The sequence below is a fragment of the Callithrix jacchus genome, chromosome 6 (genome assembly GCF_049354715.1).
Source record: "Callithrix jacchus isolate 240 chromosome 6, calJac240_pri, whole genome shotgun sequence".
Taxonomy (NCBI): domain Eukaryota; kingdom Metazoa; phylum Chordata; class Mammalia; order Primates; family Cebidae; genus Callithrix; species Callithrix jacchus.
In genome coordinates, this window is record NC_133507.1 from 2,184,071 (window position 1) to 2,204,711 (window position 20,641).

General features: G+C 45.5%; 1 protein-coding gene across 6 annotated transcripts in view; it reads left to right on the top strand.

Moving 5' to 3' along the window:
* Positions 1 to 20,641, top strand: part of HERC2 (HECT and RLD domain containing E3 ubiquitin protein ligase 2) — a 206,450-nt gene that overhangs the window by 114,840 nt on the left and 70,969 nt on the right. For 3 of the 6 annotated variants that reach the window (XR_013536483.1, XR_013536484.1, XM_035303531.3), the window contains exons 46-55: positions 4,908 to 5,175; positions 5,928 to 6,082; positions 6,602 to 6,700; positions 10,052 to 10,220; positions 10,318 to 10,443; positions 12,970 to 13,078; positions 13,184 to 13,323; positions 16,794 to 16,984; positions 17,702 to 17,807; positions 17,890 to 17,981. Coding sequence is in view for 4 of the 6 variants with exons in the window: in XM_035303531.3 (XP_035159422.3) it covers positions 4,908 to 5,175; positions 5,928 to 6,082; positions 6,602 to 6,700; positions 10,052 to 10,220; positions 10,318 to 10,443; positions 12,970 to 13,078; positions 13,184 to 13,323; positions 16,794 to 16,984; positions 17,702 to 17,807; positions 17,890 to 17,981 (1,455 nt within the window). In the remaining 2 variants the exon portion in view is untranslated. The remainder of the gene's footprint in view (positions 1 to 4,907; positions 5,176 to 5,927; positions 6,083 to 6,601; positions 6,701 to 10,051; positions 10,221 to 10,317; positions 10,444 to 12,969; positions 13,079 to 13,183; positions 13,324 to 16,793; positions 16,985 to 17,701; positions 17,808 to 17,889; positions 17,982 to 20,641) is intronic. The other 3 variants (XM_035303537.3, XM_078375669.1, XM_078375668.1) reach the window with 1 other exon arrangement.

Genomic DNA, 20,641 nt, shown 5'->3' on the forward strand with positions numbered 1-20,641 from the left:
GGGCAACGTGAGAGCATGTGGGTGGTGCAGTCTGCAGTCATGTGAGAGGTGCCGAGTGTGCAGGCCTCGGAGGCCACGTAGAGTTGTCCTTCAGGAATTGGGAAGGGCTGTTGCACCAAAAAGGGACCCTCTGTGGTTGAGCTCCGTGGATTCTGATGGAAAGTGGCTGTTGTTCTTACCTCTTCTGTATGGGATGTCTTTTTTCTCTGGTTGCTTCGAGTATTTTCTGCTATCTTTGGCTTTCTGCAGTTTCACTAAGCCCGGCCCATGTGGTGGCCCGCCGTGGTGGCCTGCCCCGCTGTCCTCCTTTCACTAAGCCCGGCCCATGTGGTGGCCCGCCGTGGTGGCCTGCCCCGCTGTCCTCCTTTCACTAAGCCCGGCCCATGTGGTGGCCCGCTGTGGTGGCCTGCCCCGCTGTCCTCCTTTCACTAAGCCCGGCCCATGTGGTGGCCCGCCGTGGTGGCCTGCCCCGCTGTTGCACCGCTGTCCTCCTTGACATTTGCTTAAGCTGCTTGCATTTTTGGCTTGATTTTCATTTCCCTGACAAATTTGGAAACTTTTGACTGTTACATTTCCCCATCTTGCTCTTTTTGTTCTTTTCTGGAAATACTGTTACACGTCTGTTACACTGTTAGTGAGTTTCCTTTTACGAGTTTAATAGAAAGTCTTTTTTTTCCCTTGTTCAGCTTGATTAGTTTGTCTGAATCTGTTTGAAAGGTCAAGATCCTTTGCTTTGTTGGGCCCAATCTGTTGTTACATCCATCCAAGAAACGCTTTATTTTCTATTTTCTACGTCTCTTATTTCCATTTGGCTCACATTTCATAATTGTAGATCTCTTCTGATGGTTCCCTTCTGCACCCCTTAAATCCATCTTTTTTTGAATTGTTTTATTTTTTTTGAGACAGAGTCTCGCTCTTTCGTCCAGACTGGAGTGCAGTGGCGCGATCTCAGCTCACTGCAACCTCTGCCTCCAGGGTTCAAGCGATTCTTCTGCATCAGCCTCCGAGTCGCTGGGACTACAGGTGTGCACCACCACACCTGCTAATTTTTGTAGTTTTAGGAGAGACAGGGTTTCACCGTATTGGCCAGGCTGGTCTCAAACTCCTGACCTTGTGATCCATCCCCCTCCCAAAGTGCTGGGATTACAGGCGTGAGCCACTGCGCCTGGCCAAATCTTATCTTTTACTGGACATTTTAAAACATATTTCTGGCTGGGCGTGGTGGCTCACGCCTGTAATCCCAGCACTTTGGGAAGCCGAGGCGGGTAGATCACCAGGTCAGGAGATCGAGACCATCCTGGTCAACATGGTGAAACCCCATCTCTACTAAAAATACAAAAAATTAGCTGGGCATGGTGGTGCGTGCCTGTAATCCCAGCTACTCGGGGGCTGAGGCAGGAGAATTGCCTGAACCCAGGAGGCGGAGGTTGTGGTGAGCCGAGATCGCGCCATTACACTCCAGCCTGGGTAACGAGAGCGAAACTCTGTGTCCAAAAAAATAAAAAAATAAAACAAAACATATCTGATAGTTATGTTGGATTTCTTGTTTGCTGATTCTAATGTCTGGTCCTGTTGGTCTGCTGCTCTTTGCGGTTTTTTTTTCCCCTGATTATAGTCAGTTATTGGTGGTGATTCTTCACATATCTGAGAATGTTTATTTCATTCTGGATTCTTTGGATGTTATATTGTATTGGCTCTGGGTTCTGCCTCCTTCTCTGGAGAATGGGGAATTTTCTTCTCACAGGCAGTTCAGTACTTGGCAGTCCTCCATCCTGAGGTGGCTTGGTGCTAGGCTTTCTAATGATGTTCTATGTTGCCCTTACCCTGGTTCTGGATCCTTAATTCTGGGGATTTGGAATCTCTTCTGGGTTTCGCTGGAAGCCTTGACATTTTCCTTCCCACCCCTAGTTGGTTGAGCTTGATCCTCAGTTGCTGTGCTGTCCCTGGGCAGCTGGGGAGCCCCAGCAGTCTTCCACTGGTCCCTTAGTGTCCAGTCCAGGCAACTGGGGAGCCCTGCAGCCTTCACTGGTCCCTTAGTGCTCAGTCCAGGCAGCTGGGGAGCCCTGCAGTCTTCACCGGTCCCTTAGTGCTCAGCCCAGGCAGCTGGGGAGCCCTGCAGCCTTCCAGCGGTCCCTTTGTGCCCAGTCCAGGCAGCTGGGGAGCCCTGCAGTCTTCCAGCGGTCCCTTTGTGCCCAGCCCAGGCAGCTGGGGAGCCCTGCAGCCTTCACCGGTCCCTTTGTGCTCAGTCCAGGCAGCTGGGGAGCCCTGCAGCCTTCATTGTTCCCTTTGCGCTTAGCCCAGGCAGCTGGGGAGTCCTGCAGCCTTCCAGCGGTCCCTTTGTGCTCAGTCCAGGCAGCTGGGGAGCCCCGCAGCCTTCACTGGTCCCTTAGTGCTCAGCCCAGGCAGCTGGGGAGCCCCTGCAGCCTTCACTGGTCCCTTAGTGCTCAGCCCAGGCAGCTGAGGAGCCCTGCAGCCTTCACTGGTCCCTTTGTGCTCAGCCCAGGCAGCTGGGGAGCCCTGCAGCCTTCCAACGGTTTCTTTGTGCCCAGCCCAGGCTCTTCACTGGTGCTTCAGTTTAGATTCAGTTATTAGATTTGTGGTTAGTCTGTCTGCACATTTCCCTTTGTGGTTCTTTCTCAGGGTCCCTTTTCCTCGAATTCCAGTTGCTCTGGCAGGTTCGAATCCCAGCCCCTGCAGTGCAGGAACGTGCTGCTGTCTGTGGTTGAATGTGCACCTTGCCTATCAGCCTCCCTGGGCCAGGGGTTGTGCTCGTTTTATTGCTGATTGCTTCATTCGTTCTCTAGTGCCCTCAAGCAGTTTTAAAAAATATTTAATCCAGAGTTTATGGTTATTATCAACCAAGGCTTAGTCCAGCGCACCCTGACTCCCCTTTATCTTAATCTGGCTCTGAAGTTTAAACTCTTAGGATGAAACCTGTCGCTTCCAAGTTACCCAGACTTCGCTGCAAACCCCTAGGCTTTGATACTTCCTGAGCACTGGAGGACTCCACAGTGTCCTTGGTTTCTTCCTGATTCCTTCCTCGCAAGCTCAGTTTAACAAAATAGCAAATCAGTGCTATGATAGCAGCTGGGGAGGAGGGCCAGAGAGTGCGGATAGATCAGGGCAGTGCTGTGGTGCTGTAGGTGCTGTAGGTGGGGAGTGCCAGCTGCAGAGACTGGCGGTTCAGTTGTTCACTGATTCATCGCAGTGTGTTTCCTAACTAATACTCATTTTGTTTCTCTTGTTTTTTAATACCTTGTTTAACCCTCACCATGGTTATTTAACCCTTGAATAGTTGAGGGTTGATTTAATGGTATATGAGAGTCCCATGTCGTTTCTGGCCGGTCTAAAACACAGGTGCCTGTGACCACCGTCCCAGTGCCTGGTTCAGGCGTGGGGATGCCTTTCACTCTGCTCCATCGAGCCCTTCTGACTGCGTGTGTAGGGCTGTTAGGAAGTTTTCCTTAATGGACATTGATACTTAGCTAATTTACTAGGCTCTGTTTGCTGAAACAGGAAAGTTATTTCACCACCAAATATTGGCTCTGCATTAAACAGTGAGACTTCGCTTTGTCATTTTCTGATATGCTATAGGAACTCATGAAAAATGCCTATGTGAATGTAGGCTTTTTAAACTTATATACTGCAGTTGCGGTGGAAGGCCACCGTCCCGTGTTCCCGTGGGCTTTCTGTACTTATATACTGCAGTTGCGGTGAAGGGCCACCGTCCCGTGTTCCCGTGGGCTTTCTGTACTTATATACTGTAGTTGCGGTGAAGGGCCACCGTCCCGTGTTCCCGTGGGCTTTCTGTACTTATATACTGTAGTTGCGGTGAAGGGCCACCGTCCCGTGTTCCCGTGGGCTTTCTGTACTTATATACTGCAGTTGCGGTGAAGGGCCACCGTCCCGTGTTCCCGTGGGCTTTCTGTACTTATATACTGCAGTTGCGGTGAAGGGCCACCGTCCCGTGTTCCCGTGGGCTTTCTGTACTTATATACTGCAGTTGCGGTGAAGGGCCACCGTCCCGTGTTCCCGTGGGCTTTCTGTACTTATATACTGCAGTTGCGGTGAAGGGCCACCGTCCCGTGTTCCCGTGGGCTTTCTGTACTTCCATACTGCAGTTGCAGTGAAGGGCCACCGTCCTGTGTTCCCGTGGGCTTTCTGTACTTGCATACTGCAGTTGCGGGGGAAGGCCACCGTCCCGTGTTCCCGTGGGCTTTCTGTACTTATATACTGCAGTTGCGGGGGAAGGCCACCGTCCCGTGTTCCCGTGGGCTTTCTGTACTTCCATACTGCAGTTGCAGTGAAGGGCCACCGTCCCGTGTTCCCGTGGGCTTTCTGTACTTGCATACTGCAGTTGCGGTGAAGGGCCACCGTCCCGTGTTCCTGTGGGCTTTCTGTACTTCCATACTGCAGTTGCGGTGAAGGGCCACCGTCCCGTGTTCCCGTGGGCTTTCTGTACTTGCATACTGCAGTTGCGGTGGAAGGCCACCGTCCCGTGTTCCCGTGGGCTTTCTGTACTTGCATACTGCAGTTGCGGTGGAAGGCCACCGTCCCGTGTTCCCGTGGGCTTTCTGTACTTGCATACTGCAGTTGCGGTGGAAGGCCACCGTCCCGTGTTCCCGTGGGCTTTCTGTACTTGCATACTGCAGTTGTGGTGGAAGGCCACCGTCCCGTGTTCCCGTGGGCTTTCTGTACTTGCATACTGCAGTTGTGGTGGAAGGCCACCGTCTCGTGTTCCTGTGGGCTTTCTGTACTTCCATACTGCAGTTGTGGTGAAGGGCCACTGTCCCGTGTTCCTGTGTGCTTTCCTGCAGTTGTGGTGGAAGGCCACCATCCCCGTGCTCCTAGACTGTAAGCTAGCCAAGGGCACTCCCAAACCTCCCAGGACTCTCTTGTCTGCCCAGGCTGCTGCCTTGGCCGTGTGCCAGTGCTTGGCTGTGGAGTCCACCCACCCTTCGAGCCCAGGATTTGAAGACTGCAGCTCCAGTGAGGCCACCACGCCTGTTGCCGTGCAGCACATCCGGCCTGCCAGAGTGAAGAGGCGCAAGCAGTCTCCCGTTCCTGCCCTGCCTATCGTGGTGCAGCTCATGGAAATGGGATTTCCCAGAAGGAACATCGAGTTTGCGCTGAAGTCTCTCACTGGTGCTTCCGGGAATGCATCTGGTTTGCCTGGTACTTGGTTTTCCTGGTCTCTGTTTGTGTGCCGGTGGGTTCCTGCTTCAGTGCTGTGGGCTCACGGCAACCTGTGGTGTGCTGTGTGGCTCATGGCGGCCTGTGGTGTGCTGTGTGCTCACGGTGGCCTGTGGTGTGCTGTGTGTGCTCACCGTGGCCTGTGGTGTGCTGTGTGGCTCACGGTGGTCTGTGGTGTGCTGTGGCTCATGGCGGCCTGTGGTGTGCTGTGTGCTCACGGTGGCCTGTGGCGTGCTGTGGCTCATGGCATCCTGTGGTGTGCTCTGTGGCTCACGGCGGCCTGTGGTGTGCTGTGTGGCTCATGGTGGCCTGTGGTGTGCTGTGCGTGTGTGTGCTCACGGCAGCCTGTGGTGTGCTGTGTGGCTCATGGAGGCCTGTGGTGTGCTGTGGCTCACGGTGGCCTGTGGTGTGCTCTGTGACTCACGGCGGCCTGTGGTGTGCTGTGTGGCTCATGGTGGCCTGTGGTGTGCTGTGCGTGTGTGTGCTCACGGCAGCCTGTGGTGTGCTGTGTGGCTCATGGAGGCCTGTGGTGTGCTGTGGCTCACGGTGGCCTGTGGTGTGCTCTGTGACTCACGGCGGCCTGTGGTGTGCTGTGTGGCTCACGGTGGCCTGTGGTGTGCTGCGTGGCTCACGGTGGCCTTTGGTGTGCTGTGTGTGTGTGTGTGCTCATGGTGGCCTGTGATGTGCTGTGTGGCTGACGGTGGCCTATGGTGTGCTCTGTGTGCTTCTCTTAGGTGTGGAAGCCTTGGTGGGGTGGCTGCTGGACCACTCAGACGTCCAGGTCACGGAGCTCTCGGATGTAGACACAGTGTCTGACGAGTACTCTGACGAGGAGGTGATGGAGGACGTGGACGACGCAGCCTACGCTGCGGTCAGTGCCTACGCTGTGGTCAGTGCCTTCCCTGTGGCTGCCCCTGCATGCGCCGCCCTCTGTCTAGCTCTGACAGTCTTGCACCTTGGCTTTCTCTGTACCTTGAAGGAATTGACTGTATCTACTCAACCTATGGTATTCCTGGGCACAGAACAAAGATGTGTTTTACTACTGAAGAGATAGAGTTGGGTTTCTCTATCGTAATTACTTTTAGCTTTAAAACAGACCCTTGTTGGAACATCTAATGACCTTCAGTAGCCATTAGAAGATATTTTACTAAAATACCATGTTTTGACACATTGATTTCTGATGTGAGTAGATTGTTGATAGGATTAATTTGGAAATGCCTTGGAAATTGAGATTCATTTCTGCCTGCTATGCTACTGGTATTAGTCTATTTTAAATGAAGATTTTTATAGGGAAACTAAAGGGTTTCATCCTCTGCTTTTTAGTATTACAGATTTCACAGACTTCTTTCTCTTTGAGTAGGTTTATTGAATTCACCTTTTTTCCTTTGAATATATTTATCTCTTACAGTCTACTGGTGCTGTTGTGACGGAGAGCCAGACCTACAAAAAGCGAGCTGATTTCTTGAGTAATGATGATTATGCTGTGTATGTGAGAGAGAATATTCAGGTGAGTAATTGTCTTAAGCTGCAGCCTTGATCTGTTTTTCATTCACCAAATAGTTGAGTGTACCCTCTATGTCACGCCTCAGTGGACGAGACCCCTGCCCGCAGGGAGCCTGCCTTCTGGTGCTGGAAGACAGTCATACCCGGCCAGTGAGCTCATGATGTGCTAGAAGGTGCTGCGTACCCTGCAGTGAGAAAGGGCAGGCCACAGTAAAGGGATGGGAGTGGGGGCACATTCCTGAGGTGGGGGCTGCAGTGAGAAGGTGAGACGGGTGCAAGGCCCCCAGGGGGTGAGGGTGGTTCAGCAGGACGGGCGCCTAGCCAGAAGCTGCTGTGGCTGCCCAAGAGTAGCTAGAGGACACAGGGGTAGATGGCAGGCTCGGGGCAGCTGGAGACCACAGGTGGCCTGTCCACGGTGGGCATGGCGCAGGGGCGGCGGTTTTCTGCCAGCCCCACTGTGACACTTCCTACATACCTTGTTTTTCTTACGTAATTCTCATTGCCATCAAATGTTAAAAATCTATGTTTTATATAGGACTTTATCTACTTTAAATCACTTCTTGTCCTAATGTTTTAGTATATTTTAGAGAAAATCCCCCAAATTATTTCATTTTACCTGTATATGTCAGCATGTATACCTATGGATAAAGGATCTTAACATAATGACATTTCCGTTAGCCAACATTACCTAACAAAGTAAATAACAACTTCTTAGTATTATCTCATGTGTAACGCTTGCTCGTCGTTTTCAGGTTTTCTCAGAAATGGCTTTTATGGTTAGTTTTTGAACTTGGATACAACCAAGATTATATGCCTTGTCTACTGAAGTATGTTTCAACCTAGAGTGGCTCCCCCTTGCCTTAGCTCAGGCTGCTGTAACACAGCACCATAGACTGGTGGCTTCAGCGATAGCAGACGTTTATTTCTCCTGGGTCTGGAGGCTGGGCATCCGAGATCAAGGTGCCAGCCTGGCTCGTTTCTGGTGAGGGCCTCTTCCTGGCTTGTAGGTGGCTGCCTTCTTGCTGTGTCCTCCTGGACATGGGGCTGGGGATGGGGGGAGCTGGAGGTAGCAGGGGAGCACTGGTGCCTCTTTTTTTTTGAGACGGAATCTTGCTTTGTTGCCAGGCTGGAGAGCAGTGGCATGATCTTGGCTCACTACAACCTCTGCCTCCTGGGTGCAAGTGATTCCCCTGCCTTAGTCTACTCAGTAGCTGGGACTACAGGTGCCTGCCATCACGCCTGGCTAATTTTGTATTTTTAGTAGAGACGGGTTTTACTACGTTGGTCAGGCTGGTCTCAAACTCCCGACCTCAGGTGATCCGTCCGCCTTGGCCTCCCAAGTGCTGGGATTACAGGCATGAGTCACTATGCTCTGCTTGGTGTCTCCTCTTTTTTTTTTTTTTTTGAGACGGAGTTTCGCTCTTGTTACCAAGGCTGGAGTGCAATGGCGCGATCTCGGCTCACCGCAACCTCCACCTCCTGGGTTCAGGCAATTCTCCTGCCTCAGCCTCCTGAGTAGCTGGGATTACAGGCACGCGCCACCATGCCCAGCTAATTTTTTGTATTTTTAGTAGAGATGGGGTTTCACCATGTTGACCAGGATGGTCTCGATCTCTTGACCTCGTGATCCACCCGCCCCGGCCTCCCAAAGTGCTGGGATTACAGGCTTGAGCCACCGCGCCCGGCCGTGTCTCCTCTTACAAAGACCCTAATCCTTTTGGGTCAGAGCCCCACTCTTATGATGTCATTTTACCCTAATTACTTCCTTAGAGGCCCTGCCTTCTACTACAGCCACGTTAGGAATTGGGACTTCATGAATTTTGCAGGCGGCGGGGGAGACAAACATTAATTTCGTGATAACCTCCTTCCCCCTTCCTCTCCTGTCGTGCTGTCTGTCTGTGGCTGAAACTGTGTGCTCCAAATGTCTCACAGTCTGGGTTTAGTGGTGGCCCCCTTGTGGTGGTGGCTGACATCTTCCTCTCTCCCTGTTTCTCCAGTGAAGTAGGAGTTAGGGTTGGAGGGTGATTGGACCCTGGCTGATCTCAGGCAGGAAGCTTTGTAGGCACGCACTCCCTCCTGCCCCATCTCAACAGGCAAGCAGTGTTGGGTGGGTTGGGTCTTGTCAGTCTGCTCCTTCCTTGATGAAATTCCATATTAATTGCTCATCTCATAGCTCCAGTAGGCATTGGTGTCATCACCGAGACCTATCATTAGGGGCTGCACCATAGTGATTTTCCAACTTCATCATATTTTCTGACTTCAGGAGTTCTCTTCGGTGAAAAAAAGCTTGGTTATTAATCCTGGTTAGTCTTGAAAATACAGGGAGATTTTATCAGTTTTTAGAATGATGCATTGGTGTTCTGATGTGTATAAAGATGATCAGGAAGCTTTGTTTTCCTTATTATGATGACCAATTCTTTGGCTTTTAGGGTTTCATGTTTCCACTGTTATTTATTTATTTATTTATTTTGGAGAAAAGAGTCTTGCTCTGTCGCCAGGCTCCAGGCTGGAGTGCAGTGTCATGATCTGGGCTCACTGCAACCTCTGCCTCTTGGGTTCAAGCAATTCTCCTGCTTCAGCCTCCTGAGCAGCCAAGACTACAGGTGCACACCACCACGCACAGTTAGTTTTTGTATTTTTTAGTAGAGATGGGGTTTCATCATGTTGGCCAGGGTGGCCTTGATCTCTTGACCTCGTGATCTGCCTGCCTTGGCCTCCCAAAGTGCTGGGATTACAGGTGTGAGCCACCACGCCTGGCCTCCACTGCTCTTTTTTGGATGACCAGAGAATCTTTTTGAGTGATTGTTTTGAGTAATCTTTGAAAGCGCCCTTGCTTTATAGCACAAGTTGATCCAGGTTCTTCCTGTGTATTTCCTGCTTGAGACATAAAATCAGCCAGTTTTCTAGAATCCCTGTTCCCTTTAGCATTAAATAATGCTTAGAATACACTCTGGGTGCTAAATGAAATTCTTGTTTTTTTTGAGATGGGGTCTCACTTTGTCACTCAGGCTGGAGTGCAGTGGTGTGATCTCAGTTCATTGTAACATCTCCTTCCAGGCTCTAGCAGTCCTCTCATTTCAGTCTCCCGAGTAGCTGGGACCACAGGCATGTGCCACCATGCCTGGCTGACTTTTGTATTTTTGGTAGAGATGGGGTTTCACCATGTTACCAGGTTGGTCTCAAACTCCTGAGCTCAAATGATCTGCCCCCACTTGGCCTCCCAGAGTGGTAGGATTACAGATCTGAGCCACTGTGCTGGGCCGAAATTCTTTATTAAGAATAGAGTAATGCTACTTATGGCTCATTTCACCCATGTAGATGTTGGACGGCATGTCCAATTTCATTTGAATCATAGGTGGGAATGATGGTTCGATGCTGTCGAACATATGAAGAAGTGTGCGAAGGTGACGTTGGCAAAGTCATCAAGCTGGACAGAGATGGGTTGCATGACCTCAACGTGCAGTGTGACTGGCAGCAGAAAGGGGGCACCTACTGGGTGAGGTATATTCACGTGGAACTTATCGGTGAGCACATTTTTTCTTCAGACTTTTGCTTTTTCTTTGAGACAGAATTCCCAGAAATGAAGGCTGATTATAATGCATTTGTTGTTGAAATCTGTAGGCTACCCTCCACCAAGTTCTTCTTCTCACATCAAGATTGGTGATAAAGTGCGCGTCAAAAGCTCTGTCACCACACCAAAATACAAATGGGGATCTGTGACTCATCAGAGTGTGGGGGTCGTGAAAGGTAATGTTATCTGGGTAATAAAACTCCTGATGTTAACTTTTTATTAATACACGCGTACTCAGTATTTCTTTTTGTTGAAGCACAAAAAGAAAACAAGTGTGAAGAAAGAGGTGGCGTGTCCTTTTGCTGGACAGTGACTTCTCCCAAAGACCACAGGAGAACTCGCCTGCAGTGAAAAAGTCAGATTTATTAATATTAACTCATTGCAGTGCAGGGAAACACTTACCTTGGGGAATGGGTATCTCCATTGGAGGGTGTGAGCAAGGACTAACGAAGTTTATGTTGGATACTTAGGGGAGGGTTGGAGGAAGCAGGGATAATTCTGAGGTAGGGTGTCTTAATAAATTTACCTAGCAGGCAGAAAGAATGGAGCCAGGCTGAAATCATGTTCGGTAAGGAAGCAGTCATTCATATCACCAGGATGGGGGAATATGTGGTTTTTGTGATTTGGATTAGATTCGACCTTACTCATACATGATTAAGGAGGGGTTTTTGTTGTGCCTTGATTCATCAGTCACAGAGGGGCCTTATCTGTTGTTGGTGTTCTGTAAATTTGTCCTGTCAGTGGTTCTGTGAAATGGCCTAACATTGACATTAACAGGCCAGGTCTTTTTTATTTTTTATTTTAAAAAAAAAAAAGGAGAAAGAAGAAGAAAAAGAGGGAGAGAGAACAGGAATATTGTTATATTCTAAAAATGGGTATTAATGGCCAATCAATATTTTGTGTATTTAAAGTGGAGAATGTATATTTTGTGTATTTAAAGTGGAGAGCTCTATAAATATTTATTAAGTTTACTTGTTCCGGATCTGTGTTCAAGTCCTGGATATCCTTATTAATTTTCTGTCTTGTTGAGTCTAAATCTCTTTATGGGTCTTATGTATCTGGGTGTTAGGATCGTTAGCTCTTGTTGTTGCATTGATCCTTTTACCACTATATCTTTGTTGCTTTGAAATCTATTTTATCAAATGCAAGAATTGCAACTCCTGCTTTTTGTTTATTTATTTATTTTTGCTCTCCATTTGGTTGGTAAATTTTTCTCCAACCCTTTGTTTTGAGTCTTTGTGTATATTTGGATATAAAATGGGTCTTGATGTAGCATACCATTAGGTTTTGGCTGTATCTTTTGATTGGGGGATTTAGTCAATTTAAATTTAGGTTTACTGCCATTTGATGTTAACTGGCTATTTTATCCATTCGTCAATGTAAATTCTTCTTTATGTTGACGCTCTTTACTTTTTGGTATATTTTTAGAAAGGCTAATACTGGTTTTTCCTTTCTATGTGTCATGCTTCTTTCAGAAGCTCTTGTAAAGCAGGCCTGGTGGTAATAAAATTTCTCAGTACCTGCTTGTTCACAAAAGATTTTATTTTTCCTTCAGTTGTGAAGCTTATTTTGGCAGGATATGAAATTCTGGGCTGAAGGTTCTGTTCTTTAAGGATGTTGAATATTGGTCCCCACTCTCTTCTGGCTTGTAGGGTTTCCGCTGAGAGATCTGCTGTAAGTGTAATAGGCTTCCCTTTGTGGGTAACCTGACTTTTCTCTCTGGCTGCCCTTAGTATTTTCTCCTTCGTTTCAACCCTGGTGAATCTAACGATTATGTGCCTTGGGGGTGCTCTTCTTGAGGCCCAGGCCAGGTCTTGAGTGTCAGGACTGCTCTTCTCTTTTTCTTTCTTCTTCTTTTTCCCCCAAGAACCTGAGAAACAGTTCTCAGGTTATATTTAATATGATATTATTGAGCTTCCAAATCAAATCCGTGGCACACTTTGAAAGGCCTACTATGTCTATTTTAACAGTTGCATGAGAAATAAGTATGCGTATAATTTTATGAACTCTTGATGCCACAAAGAGATTTTTTGTTTGTTTGAACCTTGTGGAAAGCTCTCTCTTCATGAAATTGCTTAGAAAATGGCCATAATTTGTGGTGGCTCCCAGGTGGATAGAGGTTCTTAGAGCTGCTCATGTTACATAAGAGCAAATGGATTGTTTAATGTTTCACTTTAAGCGTTTTTCTTTGCTTAAGAGATGGTTAAAGTATTTGCAAATCCAAACAAGACAAATTTAAAAAATAAGATTAGCTTCTTTGTTTTGAGTGAGGCATTGCTCTTCTCAAAGGATAAAAGAAATCTTTACATCATGAATGTGGTTTTATTCCCTAAGATACCAAAGGTATTACATGGAATTGTTGACTTGGTGTAATTAAAAAGAAACAAAATTTCTTATTTTAAACCTAATAGAAAAGTAAAGAATGTAGTTTACAATGAACCTCCCTCCATGTGCCCATTACCTGGCTTTAACAGTTGTTACCTCACAGTCAGAATTATTCATGCTCCTTTCTTGTGATTATTTTGAAACCAGTTGCTGACATCATGTATTATTTCATCCATAAGTATTTTAGTACCTATCTCTAAAAGACATGCTCTTTGTAAAAAAATAGCTACGAGTAGTGTGATGTGGCTAGGTGCGGCTCTAAGTCGAGGTTTTCATTGGTGGAGGAGATGTGTCAGGTCATCTCTGTTGTGTCCCAGCTTTCAGTGCCAACGGGAAAGACGTCATTGTCGACTTTCCCCAGCAGTCCCACTGGACGGGCTTGCTGTCAGAAATGGAGCTGGTGCCCAGTGTTCATCCTGGGGTTACGTGAGTGATTTTTATGTTGCTAGATTTGCTTTGGGATGAATGGTTTTCTGTGGAATTAGGGTTAATAAATGACCTTTCTTAACTCAATGACTATTTTACAAATAGGTGTGATGGCTGTCAGATGTTTCCTATCAATGGCTCCAGATTCAAATGCAGAAACTGTGATGACTTTGATTTCTGTGAAACGTGTTTCAAGACCAAAAAACACAATACCAGGCATACATTTGGCAGAATAAATGAACCAGGTATGGCAGAATGTTTATATTCTCTCTTCCACCAAATGTTATGAATGAAATACTTACTGTGGACCACAGTGTATTGGAATTTGCTATTTTAAGGTTCATATGTATATAGTGAGCTCTATAGAGTGAGTACAGTGAGGTGGAGTGATGGTCCTACCCTCTGATGACTGGCCGACTTTTAAAAAAATTAGGGATGGGGTATCGGGGAAGAATTAGAATAACTAGGCTTGTTTGCTCTTATTTCCATAAGGAAACAAAAGAATCTCAAGAAATTAGTAAGTGTTTATGTGTGGCATTTGGAATTGGTTAGATGGAGAGGTTTTTTTGTATACCTTTTATTATATTTTTCATTGGGGCAAAGTATATATAACTTAAAATTCCCATGTTCTGTACTTTCTACTAAACGTACAGAAATGAGGCAGTTGTGGCGGCACATGCCTGTAGTCCCAGCTACTTGGGAGGCTAAGGCAGGAGAATTGCTTGAACTGGGGAGGCGGAGGTTGCAGTGAGCCAAGAACGCACCATTGCATTCCAGTCTGGGGACAGAGTGAGTCTCTGTCTCAAAAAAAAAAAAAAAAAATTAACCACTTAATCATTTTCTAAGTTTTTAATTCAGAGTATTAAGTACCTTAAGTACAGTGTTGCACAACAGCTGTCTATTACCAAAACTAATCACCACTCCCATCAGAAACTGCCCATTAAGCACTTTAGCTCCCTGTTTCCCCTACCCTAACCCTGGTAACCTTGAATCTAACTTTGCTCTCTATGAATTTGACTACTCCAGATACCTCATCTAGATGGAACCATGTAAGATTTATTCTTTTGTGTTTAACATAATGTCTTTAAGCGTCATCCATATTGTAGCATATGTCAGAACTTAATTCTTTTTAATGGCTGAATAATATTTCATTATGTATATATCACCTTTTTTTTTTTTCTTTTTTGAGACTGAGTCTCACTGTGTCACCCAAGCTGGAGTGCAATGGCGCAATCTCAGCTCACTGCAGCCTCCACCTCCCGGGTTCAAGCAATTCTCCTGTCTCAGCCTCCAGAATAGCTGGGATTACAGGCCTGCACAACCACGCCCAGCTAATTTTCATTCATTCATTCATTCATTTTTGAGACAGAGTCTCGCTCTGTTGCCCAGGCTGGAGTGCATTGACGTGATCTCGGCTGACTGCAACCTCCACTTCCCAGGTTCAAGTGATTTTCCTGCCTCAGCCTCCAGAGTAGCTGGGGTTATAGGCGCGTGCCACCACATCTAGCTGATTTTGTATTTTTAATAGACACAAGGTTTCACCATGTTGGCTATGCTGGTCTCGAACCCCTGACCTCAAGTGATCTGCCTGCCTTGGTCTTCCAGAGTGCTGGGATTATAGGCACGAGCCACTGCACTGGCTAATTTTTGTGTTTTTAGTAGAAATGGGTTTTGCTATGTTGGCCAGACTGGTCTCAAATTCCTGACCTCAAGTGATCTGCCCACTTCAGCCTCCCAAAATGTTGGGATTACAGGCATGAGCCACCACACCCAACTTATATCATATTTAATTTATCTGTGAATGGACATTTGGGTTGTTTCTGCTATCAGAATCATAGGTTTGTGCCACCATGCCCAGCTAATTTTTATTTTATTATATTTCTAGTAGAGATGGGGTTTCACCATGTTGATCAGGCCCGTCTTGAACTCCTGACCTCAGGTGATCCACCTGCTTTGGCCTTCCAGAGTGCTGGGATTAGAGGCATGAGCCACCTGGTCCAGTCGTGTTCTCAAGAGTGGCTGTACTATTTTACACTCCCACTAGCAATATCTGAGAGTTGCAGTTTCTTTACATCCTTATCAATACTCATTATTTTCCGTTTTTGGTTTTGACTGTGCAGGTGAGAAGTGGTATCTTGTGATTTTGATTTGAATTTCCCTAATGACAAGTGACATTGAGCCTCTTTTCATGTGTGTTTTGGTCATTTATATACCCTTTTTGAGAAAATGCCCCTTTTTTCTGAGACGGAGTTTTGCTTTTGTTGCCCAGGCTGGAGTGCATTGGTACTATACCAGCTCACGGCCACCTCCGTCTCCCAGATTCAAGCAGTTCTCCTCTCTCAGCCTCCTGAGTAGCTGGGATTACAGGAGCCCACCACCATATCTAGCTAATTTTTGTATTTTTAGTAGAGAAGGGGTTTTATCATGTTGGCTGGTCTGGTCTGGAACTTCTGACCTCAGGGGATCCACTCACCTTGGGCTCCCAAAGTGCTGGGATTGTAGGCATGAGCCACCGTGCTTGGCCAGAAATGTCTTTTAAAGCCCTTCACCTATTTTACAATTTTTGATGTCAAGTTGTATGAGTTATTTATGTTTATTAAACCTCTATTAGATTTGTGATTTACAAATATTTTATCCCATTCTGTAAGTTTTTTGTTTTTTTGTGAGACAGTGTTATTCTGTCACCAGGCTGGAGTGCAATGGTACGATACTGGCTCACTGCAGCCTTCACCTCCCCAGTTCAAGTGACTCTCCTGCTTCAGCCTCCCGAGTAGCTGAGATTACAGGTGTCTGCCACCACACTCATCTAATTTTTGTATTTTTAGTAGAGACGGAGTTTTACCATGTTGGCCAGGTGGTCTTGAACTCCTGACCTCAGGTTATCCACCTGCCTTGGCCTCCCAAACTGTTGGGATTACAGGCATGAGCCACTGCCCCTGGCCTGTAAGTTGTTGTTTTATTCCCTTGATAGGATCTGGTGATGCACAACAGTTAAAAAAATTTTTTATTTAAGACAGAGTCTTGGTCTGTTGACCAGGCTCCACTGCAGTGTCACCATCATAGCTCACTGTAGCCTTGATCTCCTGTGTTGAAGCCATCCTCCTCCCTCAGCCTCCTGAGTAGTTGGGACTACAGGTGTGCACCACCATGCCCAGCTAAGTTTTACAATGCCCGTTGAATTCTAGATTGGCCATTAATGGAAGTGGAAGCACTCTAGAATTACTTTTTGTCTTATATTTATAAAAGCATTTTTAATAGGAATGGTGGTTTTGAGTGCTGTTACTGAACTTTTCCCACAGCTTATTTATATCCTGTTTGGAAATATAGTATAATAAAAATGTATTTGGAAACACCACCTGTCAATACTCATTTTGTGTTTTAATTTTTAAGTTATTTCAAAGTTCAGAGTTGTATATCATTCAATTTTATTTTCAGAGATTTACAACAATATGAGTAACAGATTTTATCTCACTGACCTTGGAGACTTTAGCAGAATAAATCATAGCATTATATGGCCTTCATCTCCTAAACTGGTGTAATGTATCTTGACTAGGTTTTTTGAAGCCATTTGTGGCATTTATTAGCTCCTTTCAGTCTGAAACTTTCTGTTTTTCTTTAAGAAGCTCTTCACTATGTAATATTCTTGACTACCTGATCATGGTGTTTCTCCCCAGTTCAGCAAGGGTTAATTCTCTTTTTGACCATCATGAAATAGGTCAGTCTGCGGTATTTTGTGGCCGGTCTGGAAAACAGCTGAAGCGTTGCCACAGCAGCCAGCCAGGCATGCTGCTGGACAGCTGGTCCCGCATGGTGAAGAGCCTCAACGTGTCGTCCTCTGTGAACCAGGCGTCCCGTCTCATTGACGGCAGCGAGCCCTGCTGGCAGTCATCGGGGTCGCAGGGGAAGGTAGCGTGCGACAGGGCACAGCCACAGGCACTTTCACTCAGATGGTTTTGCGTCATACGTTTTCAAAATGAACTTTGAGCAGCCTGCAAAGTTTTGCTGAACCACCTGTCAGTACTCATTTTATGTTTTAATTTATAAGTGATTTCAAAGTCACAGAGTTACATACCATCCAGTTTTATTGTCAGATATTTTAAACAGCGTGAGAAACAGATTGTATCTAACTGACTGCAGGATAGGGGGTGTGGTCGGGATGTTTTTCCTCCTCTCCTGCATAAAATGTATGAATTCAGTTTGCTTCTACTTAAAGGTTTTTCTAGTATAGTCTAACAAATTTGTGTTGAACGTTGGAGTGCCTTCGTGATGACATGGGAACGTGGGTGCTGCTCGTGGGCACATGTCGGACTCGAGGACAGGCCTTTCTCCATCGCTACTCTTGTTTTCTCTCACCCACTTGATGGGTATGAAAGGACCCCCTTGGTCAGGAGTCTATAAATACATTGTTCCTGGGGCTTAGAGGGAGACTTTTCTCTAACGATCAAAGAAAGGGGGAGAATATTCTTGCTGCTGCTTCTAGGGTGAGGGAAAATTCTCTCTCATGCCACATTTTATACTGAAAAAATCTCATGTAGATTCAAGCTTCAGTGATACCATTGGAGTAGCGAATATAGCTGAATTTTGCTAACTGAGAACGTGGGTTTTGTTTTTGTTTTTTTAAAGCACTGGATTCGTTTGGAGATTTTCCCTGATGTTCTTGTTCATAGATTAAAAATGATCGTAGATCCTGCAGACAGCAGCTACATGCCGTCCCTGGTTGTGGTGTCAGGTAATTCAGTTACTTTACCTAAAAAGAAGTTCCTTCTGTCACAAAGATGCCTTTGTTTGATTCTTTACCTGTTTTCTCTTAGGTGGAAATTCCTTAAATAACCTTATTGAACTAAAGACAATCAATATTAACCCTTCTGACACCACAGTGCCCCTTCTGAATGACTGCACAGAGGTAAGTAGCAATGGTAGTGTTCCATTTGGATGATTTGCAGATGACAATGGAGCTGACTTGGCCATTTCTATACTAGGATTTAGCCCATTTCCCCCCCTTAAAATAATTGGTTGTATCTGTTTTAAAATTTGACACTTTAAAAGATAGAACTTTAAATCAGCTTGAGGAGGAAACAGATTCCGTCCTCACTCCCTTTGGTGGCAAAGGTGTACTTGGTAAGCAAGTTACCTAGCGGGGTTGTCGTCAGGCATCTCAGGTCACCGTTTGCATCTGCACACTTTTGTTTTCATTAAGTATCTCTTAGTTTCTGGTGGTTTTTCTGACCATGTAGGTGATGCTGAAGTTGGTTTTTTGTTGTCACACCTCTTGGCATCAAGTGCTGAACTGGTCATGGAGTGGCAGTTTTTTGGTAATAAGGCGACTTTCAAAATGAGTCTAAGTTTATCTCTGGAAAAGTTTGAGAGAATCAATGAAGGTTCTTTTAAACAGTACCCATATACTACAGATGAGCAATTCTGTCTCTCAAATTTTCAGTAAACCTTTCCACATAAGATGTCAGCACTATTTTAATACATCAACTATATGTAAAATAAGACAAATTAAGACAGATATTTGTACTGCCTATACCGTTTTCTTGTATGGACTAAATTATAATGATAGTGTATAAAAATATCAAACAGTTGATTTTTGTATTCTAAGTTTATAACAGATAAATTTATTTTTAAATTATTAAATGTAGTTTACCATTCATTTTTTAAAAAAAGTATTAGTTTTAATTAACAGTAATTTGTAATAATTCATATTTTTTTGAGAACACTGATGTTTTATTACATGTATACTTCATGGATTGATGAAATCATGCTAAATAATATATCACGTCAAATGTTGATCACTTTTTTGTGGTGAGAACGTTTAAAATCCTCTTTTTTAGCTGCTTTGAAGTATATAATGCAGTCACTGTAGTCACCGTTTATTCTGGAATGCCGTTGACCCTCGCCGGCTCCGTGTATTTCGTGGTACACTGACTTGTTACAGTCAATACCAGTGGTGCTAGTAACTGAAGAAATTGGCAGATTATAAAAATGAAAGATAACATTGAATTTTTCTGAACAAAAAATCTTGAATTTTAATGCATTTTACTGGTAACTTATTGCATTGAAACTGAATACAGCCTGTAGCATGCCTTAGTCATATAGTTCAGAGTATTCTTTTTACTCTGACCAAACAAATAACTACAGTTAATTAAATCAACAACTGAGATTATCATTCATAAAAGATATCTTTACTTAATCCAAGAAGTTTTCAATTCAAAACGGTTCATCCTGTGATATTTAGTGTATGTCATGTACATGAGAAATATGAAGCTTCGTGAGTAATGGAAAATTCCTGACCTAACCTGCATGCCCCACCCACCAAAGAGCTGGAATATACCATTCCCGTGGAGCCGCTGAGCCTTAGCATGGCCTTTGCTGGATGAATAGTTTGTTATGGGATTTTTTTTTTTCTTTTTTTTTGAGACGGAGTCTTGCTCTGTCGCCCAGGCGCAAGTGCCGTGGCGTGATCTCGGCTCACTGCAACCTTTGCCTCCTGGGTTCAAGCAATTCTCTTGCCTCAGATTCCCAAGTAGCTGGGATTATAGGTGTCGACCACCTCGCCCAACTAATTTATATATTTTTAGTAGAGACATGTTAGCCAGGCTGGTCTCAAACTCCTGACCTCAGGTGATCCTCCCACCTTAGCCTCCCAAAGTGCTGGGATTATAGGCATGAGCCACCATGCCCGGCTGGGAATTTTGTAACACATAAATAAACAAAAATAGAAAGTATGCTGGAAAGCCCACAAACCTGCCACCCAACTTCAACATTTATCAACGTTTTGCCAGTCATGTTTGACTTTCTCCCACCTCACTTCCCTGCCCCAGCAAGTCCTAGACCTGATCTTATTTCAATAGCACTTGCTTCAGTATTCATCTCTAACAGGGCTTAAAAAAGTAACCCTGTTACCGTTATCACACCTCTAACAATTACTCTTTAATGTCATGTAATATCCAGTCAGTGTCTAGATTGTCTAGTTATCTTGTAAATGTCCTTTTGCAGTTGGTTTGTGTGAATCATGATTCAGGTGATGTTGGCATTCTACGCTGTGTGGAAGTCTTAATTCTCTTGTTTTTTTTCCTCGCTAAAGGAAAAACAAACTGGGTAGTTTTTTTCCTGTAGCATTCTTTATATTGTCAGCTTGGCTTTTGCATCCCTGTGGTGGCGGTCAACCTGGATTTCCTCTGGAATGGTAGATCCTGAGGGTGATCAGGTCTAGTGTCGGCAATAAAAAGTAATTGTTAGTGTGTGCTTCCAGACACATCCTCTTTTTTCACATGAAATACAGGGATAGAGGAACGTTGTTGTCAGTACCACGACAGGCATGCAGTCCGCCACGTGGGGTGTGGGGCATTTTCAGGACGAATAGACCAGCTCCACTAAATGCATGGCAAAGGCAGAACAGGGGGAGGAGGCTGGGTCTTGCTTGTGTTCTGGTTTGAATCGGGCAACAATAAAATGACATGAGATGATCAGAACAGTTTGAATACTGTAGCATATTAGATGATACGGGAATTAATTGTTTGTGCTGTGATAATAGTAATGTGGATATGTTTTTCAAAAAGC